The sequence below is a fragment of the Macrobrachium rosenbergii genome, chromosome 15 (assembly GCF_040412425.1).
Source record: "Macrobrachium rosenbergii isolate ZJJX-2024 chromosome 15, ASM4041242v1, whole genome shotgun sequence".
Lineage (NCBI taxonomy): Eukaryota > Metazoa > Arthropoda > Malacostraca > Decapoda > Palaemonidae > Macrobrachium > Macrobrachium rosenbergii.
Window position 1 is genome coordinate 46390121 of NC_089755.1, and position 22500 is coordinate 46412620.

A 22500-nucleotide genomic window follows, 5' to 3' on the forward strand; every position below is an offset into this window, starting at 1 on the left:
TTTCTACATCAAATAGCAAAGACGTTCTATAGCCGGGCGGGGCTAGGCTGAGTACTTTGACACCTCAGAAGAAGAATTGAGACTGGAGAGGAACGGTGCGCCTCTCATGCATTGATAATACTACGGTCTCAACTTTTCTTCATCTTCATTGCATTCTTACTGATCAGCTGTCAAAACAATTTATTCAGCATAGATGTCAAAGGATTTGCCGAGAGAACTAATTTTTTTTTTTTTTTTTGCGTGACGTGCACAAATAATTCACGTGATTTGAGGTTTTTCCACCTTGTGCAGTAAATTCTTATTTTCAAGTATACAGGTTACTCAATTTCTCGAAAGCTTTTAACAAAACAAAAAATATCAGATTAAGCTGAATCGAAAAGGGAAACCTGTAAGAATATATTTTTAATATCTTTCAAATGTGACTGTACAATTCATTCCACTTGTTTTTAACCTGTCTGACAGAAAGAAGAAATTGAAAAAATTTAATACCCTTCAATATGTTTTCATGGGAAGTGGAAATCCCTTAGCTAGGAGGAGTTACGTTCGTTGCGCAACCCATCTGGCATGAAGACCCGAAAGGTTATATGGAATTACATTCCCTCCGTTTTTGGAAGAAATCCCAAGTATTTACAACCTCAAGTCTTGAAATGCCAGTGGCGTAGATTCGGCAAGTGACATTCTGACCCGCCTGACAACTGCAGTTCCGTGTTTTGCCTCGAAGGTGGTAAGACAGTTCAACAAACCTCAACAAAAACAACTCGAGAAGACACATTGTTACCCGTTGTTGGAAAGCGGAAAAGTGCGAGCAACGGGAAAGACAAATAACGGAAGATATTCCATTTATAAATCTGCCAAAATCGCCCCTTATCAGTTTCTTGATTTACCTTTAATTGTGTATTTTCTTCACTTTGCATTTTCACTTAATAATATATATATATATATATATATATATATATATATATATATATATATTATATATAATATATATATATATACATATATATATATATATATATATATATATATATATATATATATATATATATATATATATATATATATAAATAATCAACACACAATCACGTGTGGAACAGAAATATTTTTTCGACTTCATTATCAGGATCGAACCAGGTCTTTCAACTGAAAGGCAAGGGCGCTGCCCACCTGCCTTCAAATTGAAAGACCTGGGTCCGATCCTGATGCGAGTCATAAATTTATATATGTGTATATATATATATACATATATATATATATATATATATATATATATATATATATATATATATATATATATATATATATATATATATAATAACAACAATAATAAACTGCTTCATTAACTCCTCCAGTAAGTGACGCAGGAACCCAAAGTATAAGACCAGCCAAAGCGCTCTTCAATAGGTTATTCCTGCTGACGGGTCTCGTGATCTCAGCACCCTTTTACTATCGCCATAAAATGTACTGTGAAAGATAATTACTCTACACTCCAATAACAGCAATGCCCGCGTAACCTCATTAACGTCTCTCTCTCTCTCTCTCTCTCTCTCTCTCTCTCTCTCTTCTCATTTTCTAGACTGTCTTCTCTTCCTCTTGATTCTTTTTCACTTACATTTCTTAATTTCTTTCATTCATCTTCGTCATGCTTTCTCTCTCTCTCTCTCTCTCTCTCCTTTTCTTGACTATTTTTTCTTCATCTTAATCCTTATCTCACTTACTCTCTCCTTAATCTCTCTCCATTTATCTTCGTCATGCCTCTCTCTCTCTCTCTCTTTTATTTCTACTCTTCTAGAATATCTTTTCTTCATCTTGATTCTTTTCTCTCTCCCACTTTCCTTAATCCTTCTCAATTTATCTTCGCCATGCTTCTCTCTCTCTCTCTCTCTCTCTAGACTGTCTTTTCTTCATCTTAATCCTTATCTCACTTACTCTCTAACTTAATCTCTCCATTTATCTTCGTCATGCCTCTCTCTCTCTCTCTTACTTCTCCTTTTCTAAACGATCTCTTCTTCATTTTCATTCTTTTCTCTGTATCTCTCTCCTTAATTTATCTCCATTTATCTTCGTCATGTCTCTCTCTCTCTCTCTCTCTCTCTCTCTCTCTCTTTTCTTCATTTTAGACTATCTTTTCTTCATTTTAATTCTTTTCTCTGTATCTCTCTCCTTAACTTCTCTCCATTTATCTTCGTCATGCTTTTCTCTCTCTCTCTCTCTCTCTCTCCTTTGCTTTCGTACTCATTAACCGTTGAAGGGAATGATGCTGCTGCTGCTGATGATGATGATGATAACTGGATTTGAAACCTGTTCTCTAGTAAGCACGCCCCCTGGCGATTAGTCCACTGATAACTCGCACTGCGTTATACGAGTCACAGCGGACCAACAGCTCAAAGAGTGATTGCTATGAGTAACTCGTCTGAGCGATGATCTCTAACCGTCACGCAGATGCTCTCTAGACATTCAGAAGATTATCTCCAAACATCACTGTGTGAAGGTCTACGAGATTCTTCGTGGTGGTCTCCAAACGTTGTGGAGATGTCGTCCAGGAATTCGAGAGATGATCTCCAAATATTAGATGTTATGGAGATATCGTCCAAGAATTCGAGAGATTATCTCCAAATATTAGATGTTATGGAGATATCGTCCAAGAATTCGAGAGATTATCTCCAAATATTAGATGTTGCGGAGATATCGTCCAAGAATCTGAGATTATCTCCAAATATTAGATGTTATGGAGATATCGTCCAAGAATTCGAGAGATTATCTCCAAATATTAGATGTTATGGAGATATCGTCCAAGAATTCGAGAGATGATCTCCAAATATTAGATGTTATGGAGATATCGTCCAAGAATTCGAGAGATTATCTCCAAATATTAGATGTTATGGAGATATCGTCCAAGAATTCGAGAGATTATCTCCAAATATAAGATGTTGTGGAGATATCGTTCAAGAATTCTAGTGATGATCTCCAAATATAAGATGTTATGGAGATATCGTCCAAGAATTCGAGAGATTATCTCCAAATATAAGGTGTTGTGGACATATCTTCCAGGAATTCTAGTGATGATCTCCAAACATAAGATGATTATAAATAATCATAAAAGTCATACAGAAACATCCAAGACATGATGGCCTAACATCATGATGGTCATCTCTAAACACTGAGGATACTGATCTTCTCACATCACGGGAACGAACTTTAAAAAAGATTATGAAAATTCGTCAAGGAAATGTCTATACATACCGGAGATTACCTCTAGACATAGTGGAAATTCTATACAATCATCACGACTATTTCCTCTGAGGACCGCAGCAATGCTCTCTGACTGTCAAGGAAACGATTTCAAACAAAACACTGATGACTATCTTTAAAGATCACCGAGTTGATTATGAAAGCTATACCACCTGGGTTGAAAAGATCGTTTATCTATACACTGACCAAACAAAAAGAATGCTATCAATACAAATAAAAGCCAACAGAAGGGTAATCATCCTTCAGTTACGAGTCATTCTTCCAAACACGTGCACTGATCGTTTTTCCATCAGACCACTTAGGGGACAGCATTCTTCCGTAGAGTTGAAAATATACTGCAATTAACAGATGTGGGACGTGTTAGGTAATAAGAAACTACGCTCAGGTCGTTCTATTAAAGACCTTACAAAATTGAGGCTTGGCAAATGATGAACAGTCGTTCTTCTGTTAACCCAAGCAAAAGACACTAGAGAAAGCAGCCGAAGTCTCCAAACAAAAGTTACAGATAAAAGTCGTGCTTCAAAGACTCCAGCGTCATTCTTCTCCATGTCAATCAGCTAAGGATGAACCTGATCAAACCTCGGGGGGGGCATCGAACGGCCAAACCACGTGTCTTGAACACTGAGACCAGCGGCAGGTGGGACAATCACTCCTGACAAACTCACAGGTAACCTCACTACCTAACCCCCATTACCTCAAGGGGCCCCAAATCCTGACTCCCCTCTCTCTCTCTCTCTCTCTCTCTCTCTCTCTCTCTCTCTCTCAGCCCGGTCGAGCCACTTGCAGAAGCACCAGAGAGCTTACAGAGAACTAGTCCAGGTGAGCGAGGTTTTAAAAGCACCTTCGGTAAAGGGTTCGGTAACGAGAAAACACGATAGATGGCAGCACCATCACCACAAAAGTAAACAAGACGAACTTCGAACATATGAGCAATAGCAACTACCGCGATATCACAACCATTACAACAATATCAATATCATCATCATCATCACCTTCTTCTTCTTCAGCAACAGGAGCAGGAGCGGGAGAGGAAGAAGAAGCAGAAGCAGCATCAGTAGCACCGGTTCCTCTCTCCTCCAGTGCCAGGTGGCTTGAGTAATGATGCCCGGAGGCTTCTGTTGGGTAACACTGGAAGTTGCAACGCTGCGTTTATTACTAATGTCGAATTAAACACACCCAGTTCCACCGCATTATAAAAAGGGCTCTTCAAAGAAGACATTTAAGACTCGTTTAATTGTGCCAAGTCAAACTTACAAACAAGGGAGGATGTGGTTACGCAGTTCGAAAGAAAAAAAAAAGTAAATGGACACGAATTATACGAACGAGGAGGAGGAGGAATAAAAGAAAAAATTATGAAAGCGACGATACAAGAGTACGTAGACATAAATAAAGAAAGGGAGAGAAAAGGGAAAAGAGCGGAATCAAGAATGCATATCAGAGAACAAGCGGTAAAAGGAAGTTAAAAAAAAAAAACACAACAGTGCAATTGTACAAAGCTTTGGTGAAACACTTCCATTAGAAAAAAAAATCGTACCAGTACCATTGCAGAAAGGTCAGTACCTGAGGTCATTTTTCTACACCCAGAAGCGATTCAACATATGGATACCCACCGCAAGGAGCTATCACGATCTCCTATCAAATAACCAATAAAAATAAGTAACTTGCAGTTAATAACTTTTAAAAATACTTTCACAGACACTAATAAACTTAATAGTTAACGTGTACTAGCAGAGTAATTGAGTAAATTATCCACGGAACCTAAGAGAGTTGCTCTTAAGTAATAATAAAAAAAGTTTTATCACACCTGCTGGTAAGGACCACACCTTTGCCAGTAGCAGAAACGCATCTACTCTTTTGCTTGTTTACGCGTCTTTTCTCCCAAGGAAACGCAGTGAGACTGACGAAATAAATGCGTAGTACGCACTGGAATACGTTTAGGTATGGTGATCATTAACACACACATTAAAGCAGATTGGTCAAAGTCGATTGTATGCCGTTGTATCTACACCTTCGGCCCAGTTTAGATTCCCATCCGGGCCAAATGCATTTATCAGTTATAATTGACCCTTGTTCGTAAGTTATTCCCAAGGTAGAGTGAATTCGATTTAAAAAAATATTTTTGTAATATAAATACATATACAGACATATATTTAATATACAAATTTAAATCATCCGGACCAAATGCATTTATCAGTTATAATTCCCCCTTGTTTGTAAGTTATTCCCAAGGTAGAGTGAATTCGATTTTTAAAAATATCTGTAATATAAATACATACATACACATATATAATATACAAATTTAATATATATATACATATATACTGTATATATATGTATATATACTGTATATATAGAGGATATCTTCATCTATAGTCATTATAGTCATGACAACACCGTTAGCAGCGAGGCACATACACACATACACAGGTGTAAAACCACCCGCGCTCACACACACACACACACACACACACACACACACACACACACACACACACAAGAATGGAAGTCGGAGTCTGCCCCTGCCACATTAAAAGACGGAGGAGATAGCGCCCATATTTGTCATGGAATAATCAACTTTCTCTACAAAGGTTAACGTAGTTAGCTACGACAGATCTATGTAGAATATCAACGAAGATAAACAAACAGGTGGATAAATATTCCATTCTTCAGCACATAGCGGGTTGACCCATAGAGTGAGTAGTAATCCACTACAGAAGAAGACAAATATGCTGAATAAATAATACCAGAGTTGACACAGTCACTTCCTGAACAACTAAACATACGACATACTGAAGTTATTATTTTCTTACGCAAAATAATAATAATAATATTATTATTATTATTATTATGAAAATTACATCAAGTACGCACATATATATTATATATATAAAATTATACGCTTTATTTATATATATATATATATATATATATATATATATATATATATATATATATATATATATATATATATACTCTGTATATTATATGAGAGAGAGAGAGAGAGAAAAGAGTAATGAGCTATTACTCGGTACAGAGAGAGAGAGAGAGAGAGAGAGAGAGAGAGAGAGAGAGAGAGAGAGAGAGAGAGAGAGAGAGAGAGAGAGAGAGAGGCCAAATGGCAAAAGCCGTATCATCTCCAGACTCAGAAAGAGCTTGCCATTAATTCAGCCGTATTTAAGGTTTGCCCGAAAGGGTTCTATGAGGGGAAAAAAATACCTAAATGGGTTTCCTTATTGAGGAGGTATTGTGTGTACTTAGAAAACAAAAGGGGAGGAAATTTCCCCATCGAGGGGAAAAAAAGGGGACATCAGAATGCCTCCGTTTACAGAGGAAGGGGGAGAAGAGTCTCTCTCTCTCTCTCTCTCTCTCTCTCTCTCTCTCTCTCTCTCTCTCTCTCTCTCGCCAACCTCTTATACCCCGTCTCTTCACTTCTCTCCCCTAACATCCTTTTCTCTCGTGATTCAATTCAAAACCAATAAAACGGAGAGAGAGAGAGAGAGAGAGAGAGAGAGAGAGAGAGAGAGAGAGAGAGAGAGAAATTTATACACTCTACACTGACAATTACTTCTGCTGTACGCAAACATAACTCTAAACATTTTCAAACACCGTAAGTTACTGCTCTCTATAGAGAGACCTCCATTAAACGGAATAATTCCCCTTAGTGTTTGTTTATAAATTCTAAATATTTTTCGCCCTACTCTGCGGGGGCTTTCCTTTGCTCCATCCTCGACGTGCTGTTAATGGTCAATGGTCACCAATTCATGGGTTTTATATCTAAGGTTTACCTTCCCTTGCTCTTCATTCAGAAGATGAGTTCATTACAATGCTTCGATTTTTACAATTTATAAAGATTCATGGAAAGGGGATAACTAAGTGGGTTCGCAAGTAGAGCAATGCGTTTAATATAAACAGAAGATATGAGAGAGAGAGAGAGAGAGAGAGAGAGAGAGAGAGAGAGAGAGAGAGAGAGAGAGAGAGAGAGAGATTCAAATGAGGCCAAAATATATAATGTTCTTCCACGAGATACCAAACAATTTCAACCTTACCTAGATGTTGCATAACTATATCAATGCATAATGTCAATTCAGACACAAAGTTATAATTCCACGTGAAGATTTAAACAATAAATAGCAAAAAATCTTAATCTTCGGAATGGTTTTTTATTCTTCACTACTTCAGTCAAGCATTCCTACGAACACACAATAATATTCAAATCCCTTTTGGCTATTATTATTATTATTATTATTATTATTATTATTATTATTAATTTTCTAAACAAGCTTCCCAAGAACACGAACCTATATTTGGAAAAAATTAGAGAATCGCGCAAGGATATAAATAAATAAATGAACAGTGAGAAATTTAACTATGACAACTGGCTGGTTTTTCATTTAGGAGGACTTACTAACTTACTCGATAACATATAAACTGTCGACAAAACAACGACGGCCGTTGAAGCCATAAAGCACGGCGTTTAATATAAACAGAAGATATGAGAGAGAGAGAGAGAGAGAGAGAGAGAGAGAGAGAGAGAGAGAGAGAGAGAGAGAGAGAGAGAGGTTCAAATAAGGCCAAAATAGAGAGATGGTCTTCCATGAGAGGTATAGATACCATACAATTTCAACCTCACCTAATGACTAATTTAATGCTCTAAACTAGCACCAAAGCAACGATGGGCATCAATTCCAGTGCGTTTAAACAAGACAAAAAAAAATATAAAAAGTCACGTGGCTGAGTGTGAGGGGGAATAAAAAAAGAAATTATAGAACGAGCGTAATAATCCAAGGATTGAAGCGGTTGATTTGTTTAGGCATCTGCGAGTAAATATAACAGATGACAGTTGGGTGACGAAAGAGATGAGTCACTGTATAGGAGTGAAGCAAAGAAGGTAGCAGGGAAGGGAATTACAATACCTATGGAAGGGTCTGAAGCACCGAGGTTCCTTAACGGAAGCCCTGTAGGAGGGGTAGTGTCGTCAGTGCACCTCAGGCGGTGCACTGTAGGAATTACTGAAGGTTCTTAGTAGCATCCCTTTGGCCCCTAGCTGCAACCCCTTCTACTGTACCTCCGTTCATATCCTCTTTCTTCCATCTTCCCTTTCCACACTCTCCTAACAATAATATTGCTTCATAGTGCAACTGCGAGGTTTTCCCCTGTTATACCTTTAAAACCTTTACTCTCAATATCCCTTTCAGCGCTGAATGACCTCATAGGTCCGAGCGCTTGGTCTTTGGCCTAAAGTTTTTTTTATTCCTACTCTTTAATGGAAGTGAAATGTGGATGTTTTAATGATAATGGAAAAAAATTGAAACAGTGAATGAGAACCATTATTTACGGGGAGATAAACGTGGACAGGCAGAAGTGGTAAACTGGTTAGCGTATGTGTAAGGATGGAATAGTGCTCTGAAATGGTCTGGACATGTGGAAATAATAGGTGATGACCAAAGGATATAATAAATATATAATTCAGAGGTGTAGCAAGGAGGGGGAGGAGGAGGAGAGGAACACCTTGAAAGTACTGAGTATAAAATTGAGAGAGGTACTTAAACGGAAGGTCACTAATACCCTGGAGGAGCAAAAGTGTGTGCAAGACAGAGACGAAGAGCAAACTGTGTATGGCGAGAGAGAGAGAGAGAGAGAGAGAGAGAGAGAGAGAGAGAGAGAGAGAGAGAGAGAGAGAGAGATGCGCTTCTCATGAACCTTTTATGTACATGTATGAAGTGGTCCCTGTTGTGGAAGTTTTCTGTACAAGGAGTTCATCCCACAATTCCCGAGTTAAATAATGGCTGTGGGAGTGGGCGTTTTTTTTTTTTTTTATACACACTCCTACGGACAGTTTAAAGTTAAAAAAGTAAGTTAATCAGAGTTCCTTAACCCAGGTAACTTTCCGGAAAAGTTTAAAAACCATAGAAAATCCGTATATATTTATATCCTGAGAGAGAGAGAGAGAGAGAGAGAGAGGGCGCAGACGTGCGTGCATGTTGTGGTCCTATTCAAAATTAGTGGTGAAGAGTGTAGTCCTCCCCTCTTATTCCCCTCCAAAATCCTCATATGATAAAACGTAGAGAGAGAGAGAGAGAGAGAGAGAGAGAGAGAGAGAGAGAGAGAGAGAGAGAGAGAGGAAAAACTCAGCTTGGGAGCCAGTTACCTTCAACTTAAACTTAATTTAAACTGAAAATCAGTGATTAACTTTCCACTTTTAACTTTACATATTAAGTAAGACGCTCGTAAAGATAGATAACTTATCCAGGTCAAGTGAGCACTATCTTAAATACTGACTTAACAACCCCAAAAAAAAATTATTTAAAAAGTTCTCCCGAAGAGCACCGACAACTCTTCAAGTACGTAGCACGTGGCGATGACGTCACAGCTCGCCCCACGCGATATAAATACTCAGCCACCACCTACCTACGACCAACCAGGCTTAGTTTCTCTCTCTCTCTCTCTCTCTCTCTCTCTCTCTCTCTCTCATTGCTTGCGTGATTATTTCTTAAGTGATTCAAAATTGAATTATTATGAATAATGTTAAACAGAAATACTGTATTTACGGGTCTACATTTGTAGCCTTCCTTTACCACATTACAAGTTACTGCAGATAGATTTGAAACTTTTTTTTTTTTTTTTGTTAAATGGCTATGTGCCAGTACGGAGTCTTGTTCCTTGAGCAGCTCTTGCTGTGAAGTTAGGCTAAAGCAAATTAACCGAAAAAATGGTGTCTTCGGCAAGACGTATAGGCAAAATATTTTTTTTTAATTGGTCATTATAATTTCGGATTATTTCAACTATATTCTGAATGAAAAAAAAATTCTAAATAACTCGAACACGATGCAATACAGGTAAATAAATAAATAAATAAATAAATAAATAAATAAATAAATAAATAAATAACGTGAACATGTAAAATTAATAATGTAGGACTGATGGCTTTCAATATGACAAATAAGAAGTCAGATTATCTACCGAGACCTTGAGTTGTATGACGAATCCACTTCAACGTAAAAATAAAAGCACATCAATGAAAGGAGATATAAAAGGCTCCAGTTTCTTGAATAAATATACATGCAAAAGGGCGAGTTACCAAGCGGGTTTCTGAATTACTTCACTTACGAGAAATTTATAAGTCAACAATATAAAGGCTCTTAAACAGCATAAAACGCTCAATAGAAAAGAAAAAAGAGAACTGTATATTCAAATAAACACATAAGTATTATTATAATTACTATTAATTTTATGAAAATAATTATTACCAATACTAGAAACAAATTTCTTAGCAAACAGGCTTAAAAGACAAGGCAAACTTGCATAATTAAAAGCCCATATGCGACGTTGAGAAAAAATGAAAAAATATAAATACATTTGAATTAACACGCATACACAAACACAGGGAAAATTTATTAAAATATAAATACATCTGAATTAACACACACACACATATACAAACACATCTAGTTACAGGGAACTCGAAACTTCATTACCTTGTGTTCTAAATCTATTCCATTATTGGGGCAGAGGGTAGAAGAGACCAAGGTACTGCAAACGCTTCAGTGATTTTACGACCAGTGAAAGACTTGTGCCAAGGTAACACCTTCTGACAAGCTGTCATGTTCGCTTACATTTCACAGCAGTTATCAGGACGCAAAGGATTTACTGTTTATATTTAAAAAATGATTACTGACTCTGAAATCACCCGCCAGGCACACTGCGACCGAAAAACGTCAAAATATAAAATACATATTGGTGAAAGAATATATTTTTTTTTCTGAAGGACACTGACATAGAAAGAAGTATTCGTGAGAATTATTTTATTAACATCACCATAATAATATTTATATCACAGCTGACACACCGATAAAATTGATAAAAATTCGCATTATCTGATCGTGTTCATCAATAACTGATACAAAAATACTCTAAGGAAACACGAACTCGTGCCTACCGGTAGCCCGTAATATCTGGACGAAAATATACCTAAAATTATTCAAACAAAATTACACAGACATTAAAAAAAAAACAAACACGTCAATCCCACGAAATCCCATCAACTAAAAAAAAATTAGAAATACCAGATTTAAAAAATAACTTACAACCTCTAACTCCACATGTTCAAAAAAAAAAAAAAAAATAAAAAAAATAAAAAAAAAAATAAAAAAAGGACGAGAAATAAAAGATGACATCCTGCCATAAAGCATTTTCATTTTTTTGGTCGACCTTAATGTTCTCCGTTTGGTCTGGTCGGGAAATGTTTGACGGGAGTTGGTTGGCGGAGAACTCCTCCCAACACTGAACGGTGAAGCTCGCCGGGTATGTGTTGAACATTATATATATAAAAAATACACACACACATATATATATATACTGTATATATATTATATATATATCATACATATATTATATATATAATATATATATATTACAGTATATATATATATATATATATATATATATATATATATATATATATATATATATATATATATATATATATATATACATATACACACACACATTCGTGCCTTGTATCCACAGGGGGTATAGAGGGGGAAAATGAAGGAGGAGGTGAACAGACGAATATGGAAAAGGGATGATACATGCGTGCAGGAGGAGAGGACGAGGAGGAGGAAGAAGAGGAGCATGGACGAATTTAGGAATGAGGACAATACAAAAAAAAAAAAAAACCACTCACTGGAGATGTGAAGGACACCGAAGGATGAAAGAGGGGAGAGAGAGAGGAGGACACCGAAGGGGATGAGGAAAAGACAAGAGAGTGGAGAGGAAACCTGAGGGGATATGTTGGTGGGTGGGTGGGGGTAGGGGGAAGAGGGGGGGAGGGTTAAAAGTACCTAAGAGGTAATGCCATCTTAACAATAACCGGCCCGCGTTTTCCTCCTGGTTGGAGACGCGGGAGGTGGAGGGTGGGCGTGATAGCGAAGACGGTGCGTGTGCGGAAGGAATGGCATCAAGTCTACGCGAAGAAACGGAATCACAGTTGCATCGCCATTGAGCTGGTGGGGGAACGATACGAGAAGACGAAGGAACGAACACGCACAGTTATATATGGTTTAAGACTTGAAGGTGGAGCCACCATTTATATATAAATATATATATATATATATATATATATATATATATATATATATATATATATATATATATATATATATACATACACATATATATTATGTATATATAAGATATATATATATATACATGTATATATAAAATATAAATTTATATATATATATATATATATATATATATATATATATATATATATATATATATATATTATATATTATATATATATATATATATATATACACAAATACCACAATACGAATTACTGTAGGCGATTAACTACCGATCACTCAATACACTATTTACGTTAACAGAGGACCAATGAGGTTCAAGAAACGTCCTGAAGTCATGTGGACTTTTCCGGAATCGAATTGGGGAACCGAGCACCATGAAGCTCTAGTACACGAGTATTTATGTGTGTGCATATTCACGTCCGGTTCCGGATACAAGCAATGCTTTAAGTACATAATCAAAAACACACTTGCATACTGAGAATGCCTGTAATGAGATGCAAGTTCATACGTATATGTATAGCTTAATAAAACAAGTCTTCCAGAAGTGATTTGAAATATTTGCAATACTTCAAAAAATTCAGAAATGTCTGCAATATTCATTAAATCCGAGCAATACGGTAAACATTATATGGATGCTACACTTTTACTTGAAAAAGTTATTAAACAGAATAACAGGTTTGACTGAATCACTTTTATAAGAAAACTGACCCACCGACGATGTTATATAGGGGAGTCTTTTATTTGTCCCTTAATATGAAAAGGCTCTTGAAACACTACTCGTCATAACGTTAGTTTTGGTACTTGAATACTACGGTACGTATGCTGCATGTGCGTACCTACTAACTGGAATTCTCTCTCTCTCTCTCTCTCTCTCTCTCTCTCTCTCTCTCTGCAATAAATGTATAGATGACCCCCAAAGTGTGCACTTTGGAATATATTTAGTATATCAACGATAGCAAGCGTACATAACGTCTCAATATGTCCACATATAACTTTCTTCCAAATAATAATAATAATAATAATAATAATAATAATAATAATAATAATAATAATAATAATAATAATAAGTCAAAAAGTCTTCCTTTGGGAAGCACTTGGCTCATTAACGCTCTCGGATGCGAGTGCTGGCAACAACTGTCATAATATAAACTCGGTATATTCTGACACCTATATTTCATTCTTTATTGCGTTTCGTTTTTAGGAGAAGATGCGACTCGGGTCTCGTATTCAACACCTCTGATACCCAACAACTTCTTCCATATTCGCAAATCTCTTATTTTACTACACGCGAATTCAATATCTATTTTATCAATAGCGTCGTTATTCGCCAACTTTCATATCTACTGATATTCTACTGGTAACGTACACAGCAACTATTATTATTCAGTAGCAGTTATGTTCAACAATTCTCGTATTCAATTTCAACAATTCTCATATTCAGTTTCAACAATTCTCTCAATCAATTCATATGTTTACGGTTAACTTATTCGATAACTACCATCCCATCAATACTCACTAGCAATAACTCCTGCATTCAACGCTGATACTCTATTACCTTACTCGTCAACTTTCATGCCGATCAACATAACAATGAGATTACTGCAGATTCAAGAAATCTCAACACTTAGCACCTCTCAAATCTAACAACTCACAAATAAATCAACCCTCACATTCAATAAATCACTTATTCAACTACTCTAACCATCAACGGTTCAGTATTGGCGCTGCAAACCACTGCAACGGGTGCATAAAATGAATGCATAATTCTTCATTTAGTTTATTGATACATGTGATGTAACTTTATATAACAGATGCCACAAGTGCCAAACATGAATACATATAAATTATGTATGTATGCATGCATGTACACACACACACACACACACACACACACACACACACACATATATATATATATATATACATATACACACACACGAAAATTTAACACTTCCTGATAACCGATTCATGAGCTGACTACCGGAGGTCGCAAAATACAGAATAATCTCACAAAATACCAAAAGCAAATTAAAACCAGTTCATGTATATAGATGACCTTCTTGGGACATACTGTACTAATCTTCTACTGTGATAATGTACGGAAATCAAAGTATCAACGCGCATTACTTCTCAAACATCTATAAAAACAAAACTAGTCAACATTTTTATTTCTTACTAACTCAAGTGGAAACGATCATAATCTTTATTAACATTACACACACATCTTTTCCATACAATAACCAAATAGAAAAAATGTTTCCCTTCGAGGGATGAAGAATCTTATAACTTAAGATACTCCCAAAGAATTCGATGAACTCAGGCCCCCGATACTCACCATATTCATCGAGGTGAGTCCGTCACTGAGTACCTCCTCCACCGACGCCGTGGTGGAGTCGTGTCCTCTCATAGCTCGCTAGGTACCTGAAGAAGGGGAAAGAAGATCATTTACTGCCATCTTACTGTTGTTCGTTTCATGAGGAAACAGGTAAAAAATGCGCCGAAGTTTCTTCGGTGTAAGCGAGTTTTATGTACAGCGTATAATGCTGTATGAGCCGCGGCCCATTAAACTTTCAGCACGGCCTGGTCGTGGCCTGTCCTATAGCGTTACCAGACGCACGATCATGGCTAACTTTAACCTTAAATAAAATAAAAACTACTGAGGCTAGAGGGCTGCAATTTGGTATGTTTGATGATTGGAGGGTAGATGATCAACATACCAATTTGCAGCCCTCTAGCCTCTGTGGTTTTTAAGATCTGAGGACGGACAGAAAAAGCGCGGACGGACAGACAAATAACCATTTCAATGGTTTTCTTTTACAGGAAACTAAAAATAAAAGAAGACATGATGGCACTCGATGATGAACCTGCTAGTGAATGGTTGAATTACTTATTACTGTTGTTCGTTTCAGAAGAAAAAAGCAAAAGAAGATATGATGAATCTGTTATGTGAAGGTTTGAATTACTTTGTTTTCCTGATGACATAATTGCACTCTGTCAGTAAATTCGCCTTCATAAAAGCTTAATTGTTTTGATATCTTCTTAAAATCGACTGTTGCGTGGAGCGAACACAACAAGGCTTCCGATTAGTTTATTTTTCTGCGCTCAAAAAATTACTTTATTCTTTCTTTCGTTATTTTTTCTGCGGGAAGAGGATAAAAGGAGGCAAGATGACACTGTTAGTAAATTCGTCTCTACTAAGGCTTAAATCTTTCGTCCTTTTTTCATTAATGTTAGTTTTTCTATGGGTTGATAATATGAACTGGAGAAGAAAAAAAAAAACCTGATTTTTTTAGTTCAAAAATAGTTCTTTTTCTTTCTCCAATGTGCATTTTTCAATCTACCGATATAATACCAGGGGCACTTGGTGATAACGTACAGTGAGAGAGAGAGAGAGAGAGAGAGAGAGAGAGAGAGAGAGAGAGAGAGAGAGAGAGAGAGAGAGAGAGAGAGGCCATATTCTCTTAGCTAATTTTGTCTGCAAAATGATAATAAATGTTGGTTCTCATTTCTCAAGGTCAGTGACTTTGGAACCTGTTACGCCAGAAATTTCGCATTCAATCAATCGATCAATCAACCACCAATTCCTTTCTCACTAAGGCTCGATGTCCCATTCATGGATATTACAACAGTTATTCTATTATGCATGCTCGAGACTAGAACAGGAAATGCTGCCATTTCTGCAGTAAAAAAAAAAAAAAAATGTTGGCCAAACTTTGCTCATGCTAGTGTGTTGTTGTAGGTAGGCAGCGGTTTTTCTTACAAAAAAAAAAAAAAAAAGTCCTCGTCAAATTGACTGAAATCAACGTAGTTATAAGATAAGTCAGTATTTTACTAAGTAAAAGTCCCAACAGTAAGGTATAAGTCCCCATGCTAAGGTTTAACTGAAAATAAGTAACACTGGACGTCACATGGTACTTAAATTACTAAAACTACTTATATACTTCACCGTATTATTTCAAACACACAAAGGCAGACCGTGTCGAACATCTGCAACCGTGTCGGAGAGAAGCGACCGATAAAAAAAAAAAAAAAAAAAAAGGAAAAACCATATGTAGGGGAAAAGGGGTAGAGTTGGTGGGAGGCCACAGTGGGAGACAAATTCCTCAGTGGGGAGACTACCTACCCCACGCAAAACAATAAAAAGGACCATTTTAAAGAATACACATTTTCACAAAATAGATGCTGTGTCCCCTCCCGAAACAAATAGAGGGTTAGGGATAACATAATAACTTTCTTGTTGATTTATCTATAGCTTTTACCTTGATGGAAGCAAATAACACAAGAATACAGTACAACAACAAATATAATAATAATAATAATAATAATAATAATAATAATAATAATAATAATAATAATAATAATATCATATGACTAATGCTGTCACTTACTTTCCTACAGAAATATTTCCTAAGAAAACTAACATATATTGATAAATATATAATAATAATAATAATAATAATAATAATAATAATAATAATAATAATAATAATAATAATAATAACAACAGCATATGACTAACACTGTCACTCACTTTCCCAGTGGCAGTAGTAAATGAATAAAGATATGGAATAAGTGATGATGTTGGAGATAAAATGTTATACAGATTACCCAGTTAACAGAAATGAAAAATAGCAAATTTAAGAGCCTCTTGCTATGACATCTTGTGTATTGCATGCAGATGCAAATATGTCTTACAGCTCCATTATCCTAATTACAGCATATGTCAGGACCGGGATGGCAGAAGGGTACCTTGATGAAAATAGACATATCTGTGGTGTTATTATTATTATTATTATTATTATTATTATTATTATTATTATTATTATTACTATTATTATTATTATAGTAGAAGACAATGGACTTCATTTACAGATGAATTTATTGACCATAAAAAATAAAACTAACTAAAAAACAAACAAAATAAAAGAAAAATCAATTATTATTATTATTATTATTATTATTATTATGGTAGAAGACAATAGACTTCATTTACAGATGAATTTATTGACCATAAAAAATAAAACAAACTAAAAATAAAATAAAATAAAACACAATGAACTTCACAAACAGATAAATGTATTCAACATAAAAACCAAACCAAAATAAATAAATACATAGATAAATAAAAAGTAAAATTAAACGCACAAACCAACATATTAATAAACAAACACTACCTGTTTGTGACAGCACCTCCGGCACGCGAATGCGTTCAGATGCTGCGTCGGATAATTGCACAACGAGCATCAATAGGTCACTGTTGCAATCAAGTGCTTCAAATAGAACGATCATGCACAGGAGAATCGAATTCATTGGAGATCATTATCAGATTCTCCTGCATATATCCGAAGCGTGGTCAGGTGACACAAGCACAGCCATTAAGCGGCTAGAGGCTAAAACCATTCTGTTTTATGAGGCTTTAGTTATTTTTAACCGCTTGGTTAGAATTCAAATGAGTGGGGGATTTGTGTAAGGAACTGTATTTACTTGTCTAAGAAATCATTTATTCATTTATCCATATATCTATTGACTCATTTATTCAGTCTATTTAATTTATCTATACAGTATCATAAACCGTTGCAAAACTTGATTATGACCAATAAAAAAGGGAAAATCGAATTGAATGAATTACGCTGAGATTTTTCCTTGTAAAATTGATTTAGTACAATCCACACTTATGTACGATTGTTCCAATGCAAAATCGCAAAAAACACTAAATCATTAATGTAGGAAGCCAAAGGTAATGTGTTAAATTTCCTACAAAACCGGATTTGAATCCGAATCAACATCACAAACAACTGGGTTGATATTCGGCTTGTGGCAAACTTCCCATTCAAATATTATATAAAACCCCAAGAAAAACATTTGGCTTGATATAAGTCCGACAATATGGAAAAATTAAGAACAATTTCACAAAAAATTAAGAAAAATTTCACAAACAAATTTTGGACAATTAAAAAAAAAAAATTAAGAACAATTTCACAAAAAAATAAGAACTATTTCACACAAAAATATTAAATACTATTTCACACAAAAAAATTAAGAACTATTTCACACAAAAAAGTTAAGAACTAACCCACACAAAAATTAAGAACTACTTCACAAAAAAATTAAGAACAATTTCACAAAAAATTAAGAGCAATGTCACAAAAAATTAAGAACTATTCCACACAAAAAATTAAGAACTATTTCACAAAAAAATTAAGAAAATTTTCACAAAAATTACGAACACGTTCACAAAAAAATTAAGAACAATTTCACACAAAAAAATTAAGAATAATTTCACATAAAGAATAAGATCAATTTCACAAAATAAATTTACAACTATTTCACAAAAAAATTAAGAAAAATTTCACAATACAAATTAAGAACACTTCCACAGAAAAATTAAGAATAATTTTTAAAAAACCGAGAACAATTTTTAAAAAATCAAGAACAATTTCACAAAAAACAAAGAACAATTTTAAAAAAATTACAGCACTGAACGAGCAGGTTTCCATTAACCGTCGACCATCAGGGTAAATCCCACAGCAATCCCTCCATATTTGTTTTGGGTGGTCCTCTGAGGCAGCCAAACTAGAAAATAAACAAACACACCGACAGGAACATACTCTCATTGCAGAGGCAATAAAGAAATATGAAGAGAGAACAAACACCCTCTTCTCTTGGTTCATTAGAGGCATTAAACAGGTTTGGTCACAGGCTGCCCCAATTGACACGACGCTGATAAGGGCAGGCTCAGAAATAAAGGATTTAACGAGATATCTGATAACTGACCGTGGCATAAAACTTCTGTTAGTTACTCAGGCTTTACTTGGAGAATGCTTTTGGAGAGAGAGAGAGAGAGAATCAGTTAGTTACCGGTAGCATTAACCTTTAGCTACTGCCGCTTGCACTGCCGATGCTGGGGAGAGAGAGAGAGAGAGAGAGAGAGAGAGAGAGAGAGAGAGAGAGAGAGAGAGAGAGAGAGAGAGAGAGAATCAGTTAACTAACACTGCCATTAACTTTCCGTTACCTATTGCTGCTGACGAAGTCAAATGAGAGAGAGAGAGAGAGAGAGAGAGAGAGAGAGAGAGAGAGAGAGAGAGAGAGAGAGAATCAGATTACTACTATTGATATTAACCTTCAATAAGCTACTGCTGCTTAGGCAGTGGCAGCCGAATGCCTTCAAGAGAGAGAGAGAGAGAGAGAGAGAGAGAGAGAGAGAGAGAGAGAATCAGTTAACTGACTCTGCCATTAACTTTCCGTTATCTATTGCCACTAACGAAGTCAAATGCATGACAGAGAGAGAGAGAGAGAGAGAGAGAGAGAGAGAGAGAGAGAGAGAGAGAGAGAGAGAATCAGATTACTACTATTGATATTAACCTTCAATAAGCTACTGCTGCTTAGGCAGTGGCAGCCGAATGCCTTCAAGAGAGAGAGAGAGAGAGAGAGAGAGAATCAGTTAACTGACTCTGCCATTAACTTTCCGTTATCTATTGCCACTAACGAAGTCAAATGCATGACAAAGAGAGAGAGAGAGAGAGAGAGAGAGAGAGAGAGAGAGAGAGAGAGAGAGAGAGAGAGAGAGAGAGAGAATCAGATTACTACTACTGACATTAACCCTCAATAAGCTATTGCTGTTTAGGCAGTGGCAGTCGAATGCTTTCAAGAGAGAGAGAGAGAGAGAGAGAGAGAGAGAGAGAGAGAGAGAGAGAGAGAGAGAGAGAGAATCAGATAATTACTACTGGCATTAACCTTCAATAAGCTATTGCCGCTTAAGCAATCACATGCTTGAGAGAGAGAGAGAGAGAGAGAGAGAGAGAGAGAGAGAGAGAGAGAGAGAGAGAGAGAGAACTGCTGACAAATGAACGCAAACGTTGGAACGACGGAATCAGATCTTAAACCCGTTGCTTCTCTGTGTAAATAATACACTTGAGGTGGTGACAAAAGCTCTATTTATTTTCGAGGATACTGAAGCAAAAGGAACCACATCTTAGTTGACAACAATGCCTGCTGTACCTTTCAACATGCACTGGCACTTCTTTCGTGTGTGACTACACCCTGTCATCGAGAAGTACAGAAATAGATACGGTGAACTTAACAATATGATTTCTCTCCTAAAAAGGTTTTCATTTCTTTGCGACTAAAAATATCATATCCATATGTCTGTCTTTGATGGCTGAAACTAATCTTCTTTCTTATCAAGAAATATCTTGTTCCCTCGAATAATGTTTTAATCGTAAGTTTGATAACCAAGTCGATTTAATAATTTTCAAAATACCAATTAAATGCTCTGGCATGACAAACGAAGTCTTAACATGGGAACGATGCACACTCGACACTGTACTGAATACTGTGTGAAAGAATGGTTGTTGTACATTATAAAATGATAAATAACTAATTCCTAACTATGAATTTCAGAAGCATTCATAACGCAACAAATGAACAATGATTTCCTCTATTTCCTATTGCCGATTTTAATTGCAAACGTTACTTTCCATACGTAATCATTTATTGAGAGGTAGTATCGTACTTTCCTTCCTTATCTTGCTAAAAAAACAAACCTTCAGTTTCATGAAAATTAATCCAAAACCACATTCAATATATTGGAAAGAAAACTGCTGGGCTCTCCCAATATAAGTTAAGAGCTGAATATATATATATATATATATATATATATATATATATATATATATATATATATATATATATATATATATATATATATATATATAAATCAGACATATTTAGGTTTTTCTCTATACCTTACATCAAAGTTTTATTTTGCATTATTAACTTTCTATCATTTTCGAAACCAACGTTACATGGTTCTATATACTTTGAGAACAGGAATGGAATATAGGAACTAAATATAGAATTTAGGCCACAGGCCAAGTGCTGGGACCTATGAGGTCATTCAGTGCTGAAAGGGAAATTGAGAGTAGAAAAGGTTGAAAGGTGTAACAGGAAGAAAATCTTGAGAGGGTGAACAGCAAGATGGAAGAAAGAGAATATGAATGGAGATACAGTTAAAGGAATGAAAGGGGTTGCAGCTAGGGGCCGAAGGGACGCTGCAAAGAACCTTTTGTAATGCCTACCGTTCACCGCTAAGGTGCACTGACGGAACTAACCCCATACGGGATTTGGGAACAGGAGGGAATAACAGCAAATAGACAAAAAATATATTAACACAATTTCCTCTCTAAATGCCATATATAAGATTTTAACACTATTTTTGTAAGCAGATATTCAAAGGTTCAATGTTTATTTCAACGGATGTTCTTTAGATGAAGTTTCTAACGTCCAACCGACAAAACTGTCACTAAATAGCCAATACTTTTACTATACTTACGCTTCTTTTCATTATTTTAAGTTCGACTTGTCCGATGAAGTGGTGTCAGAGGCTTGTCTGTTCAAGTGATGTCAAAGGCCGTGTCGTTAAAGTGATGTCATTGGCCTGTTCGTCCAAGTGATGTCACATGCTTGTTGAGGCAATGTCCCAGCTTATCCGTTAATACCATGTCACAAACTTATTCAAGTGACGTCACCGGCTTGTTCGTTGAAGCGATGACACAGGCTTATGCATTAAAGTCAAGTCACCTGCTTCTTAGTTACAGAATTGTCACAGCTTATTCGTTACTATTTCTTCCCAAAATCTGATCCCATGCAACACGTCGACGGCCTTTGACATTGTAGAGATAGGTAAAAATAACCTAATCAATAAATAATCACAACTGTACAGTTACGAGTTCACCTGTTAATTCAGTCTCACAACTATGTACGCGACACAAACTGATTGACTGAGCAGGATACCTAAACTGGTGTCGCAATTACCGAGGTCATCGAATCTCTGAGCCCTTCTCAGGCGGATAAAAAGGCATCCGTCGTCATGAGGCGTGTTTAATATACTGCCAGTTTTTAAAACTCCTTCAGGATATCAAGACAGTTTGGAATTGGTTTTGAACGAAGTTTGGAATTGGTTTTGAACGAACAGTTTGGAGTTGATTTTGAACGTACTGTTTGGAATTGGTTTTGAACGTACAGTTTGGAATTGGCTTGGAGCGTACAGTTTGGAATTGGCTTTGAAGGAGCAGTTTGGAATTGGTTTTGAACGTACAGTTTGGAACTGGCTTTGAACGTACAGTTTGGAATTGTTTTGAACGTACAGTTTGAAATTGGCTTT

At 36.0% G+C, this 22500-nt stretch overlaps 1 protein-coding gene across 10 annotated transcripts in view; it reads right to left on the reverse strand.

The window, feature by feature from the left end:
* Positions 1 to 22500, reverse strand: part of NfI (Nuclear factor I) — a 473509-nt gene that overhangs the window by 231950 nt on the left and 219059 nt on the right. For all 10 annotated transcript variants that reach the window (XM_067117590.1, XM_067117572.1, XM_067117579.1 and 7 more), the window contains one exon: positions 14674 to 14759. In XM_067117590.1, the coding sequence (XP_066973691.1) occupies positions 14674 to 14745 (72 nt within the window). In that variant the 5' untranslated portion in view covers positions 14746 to 14759. The remainder of the gene's footprint in view (positions 1 to 14673; positions 14760 to 22500) is intronic.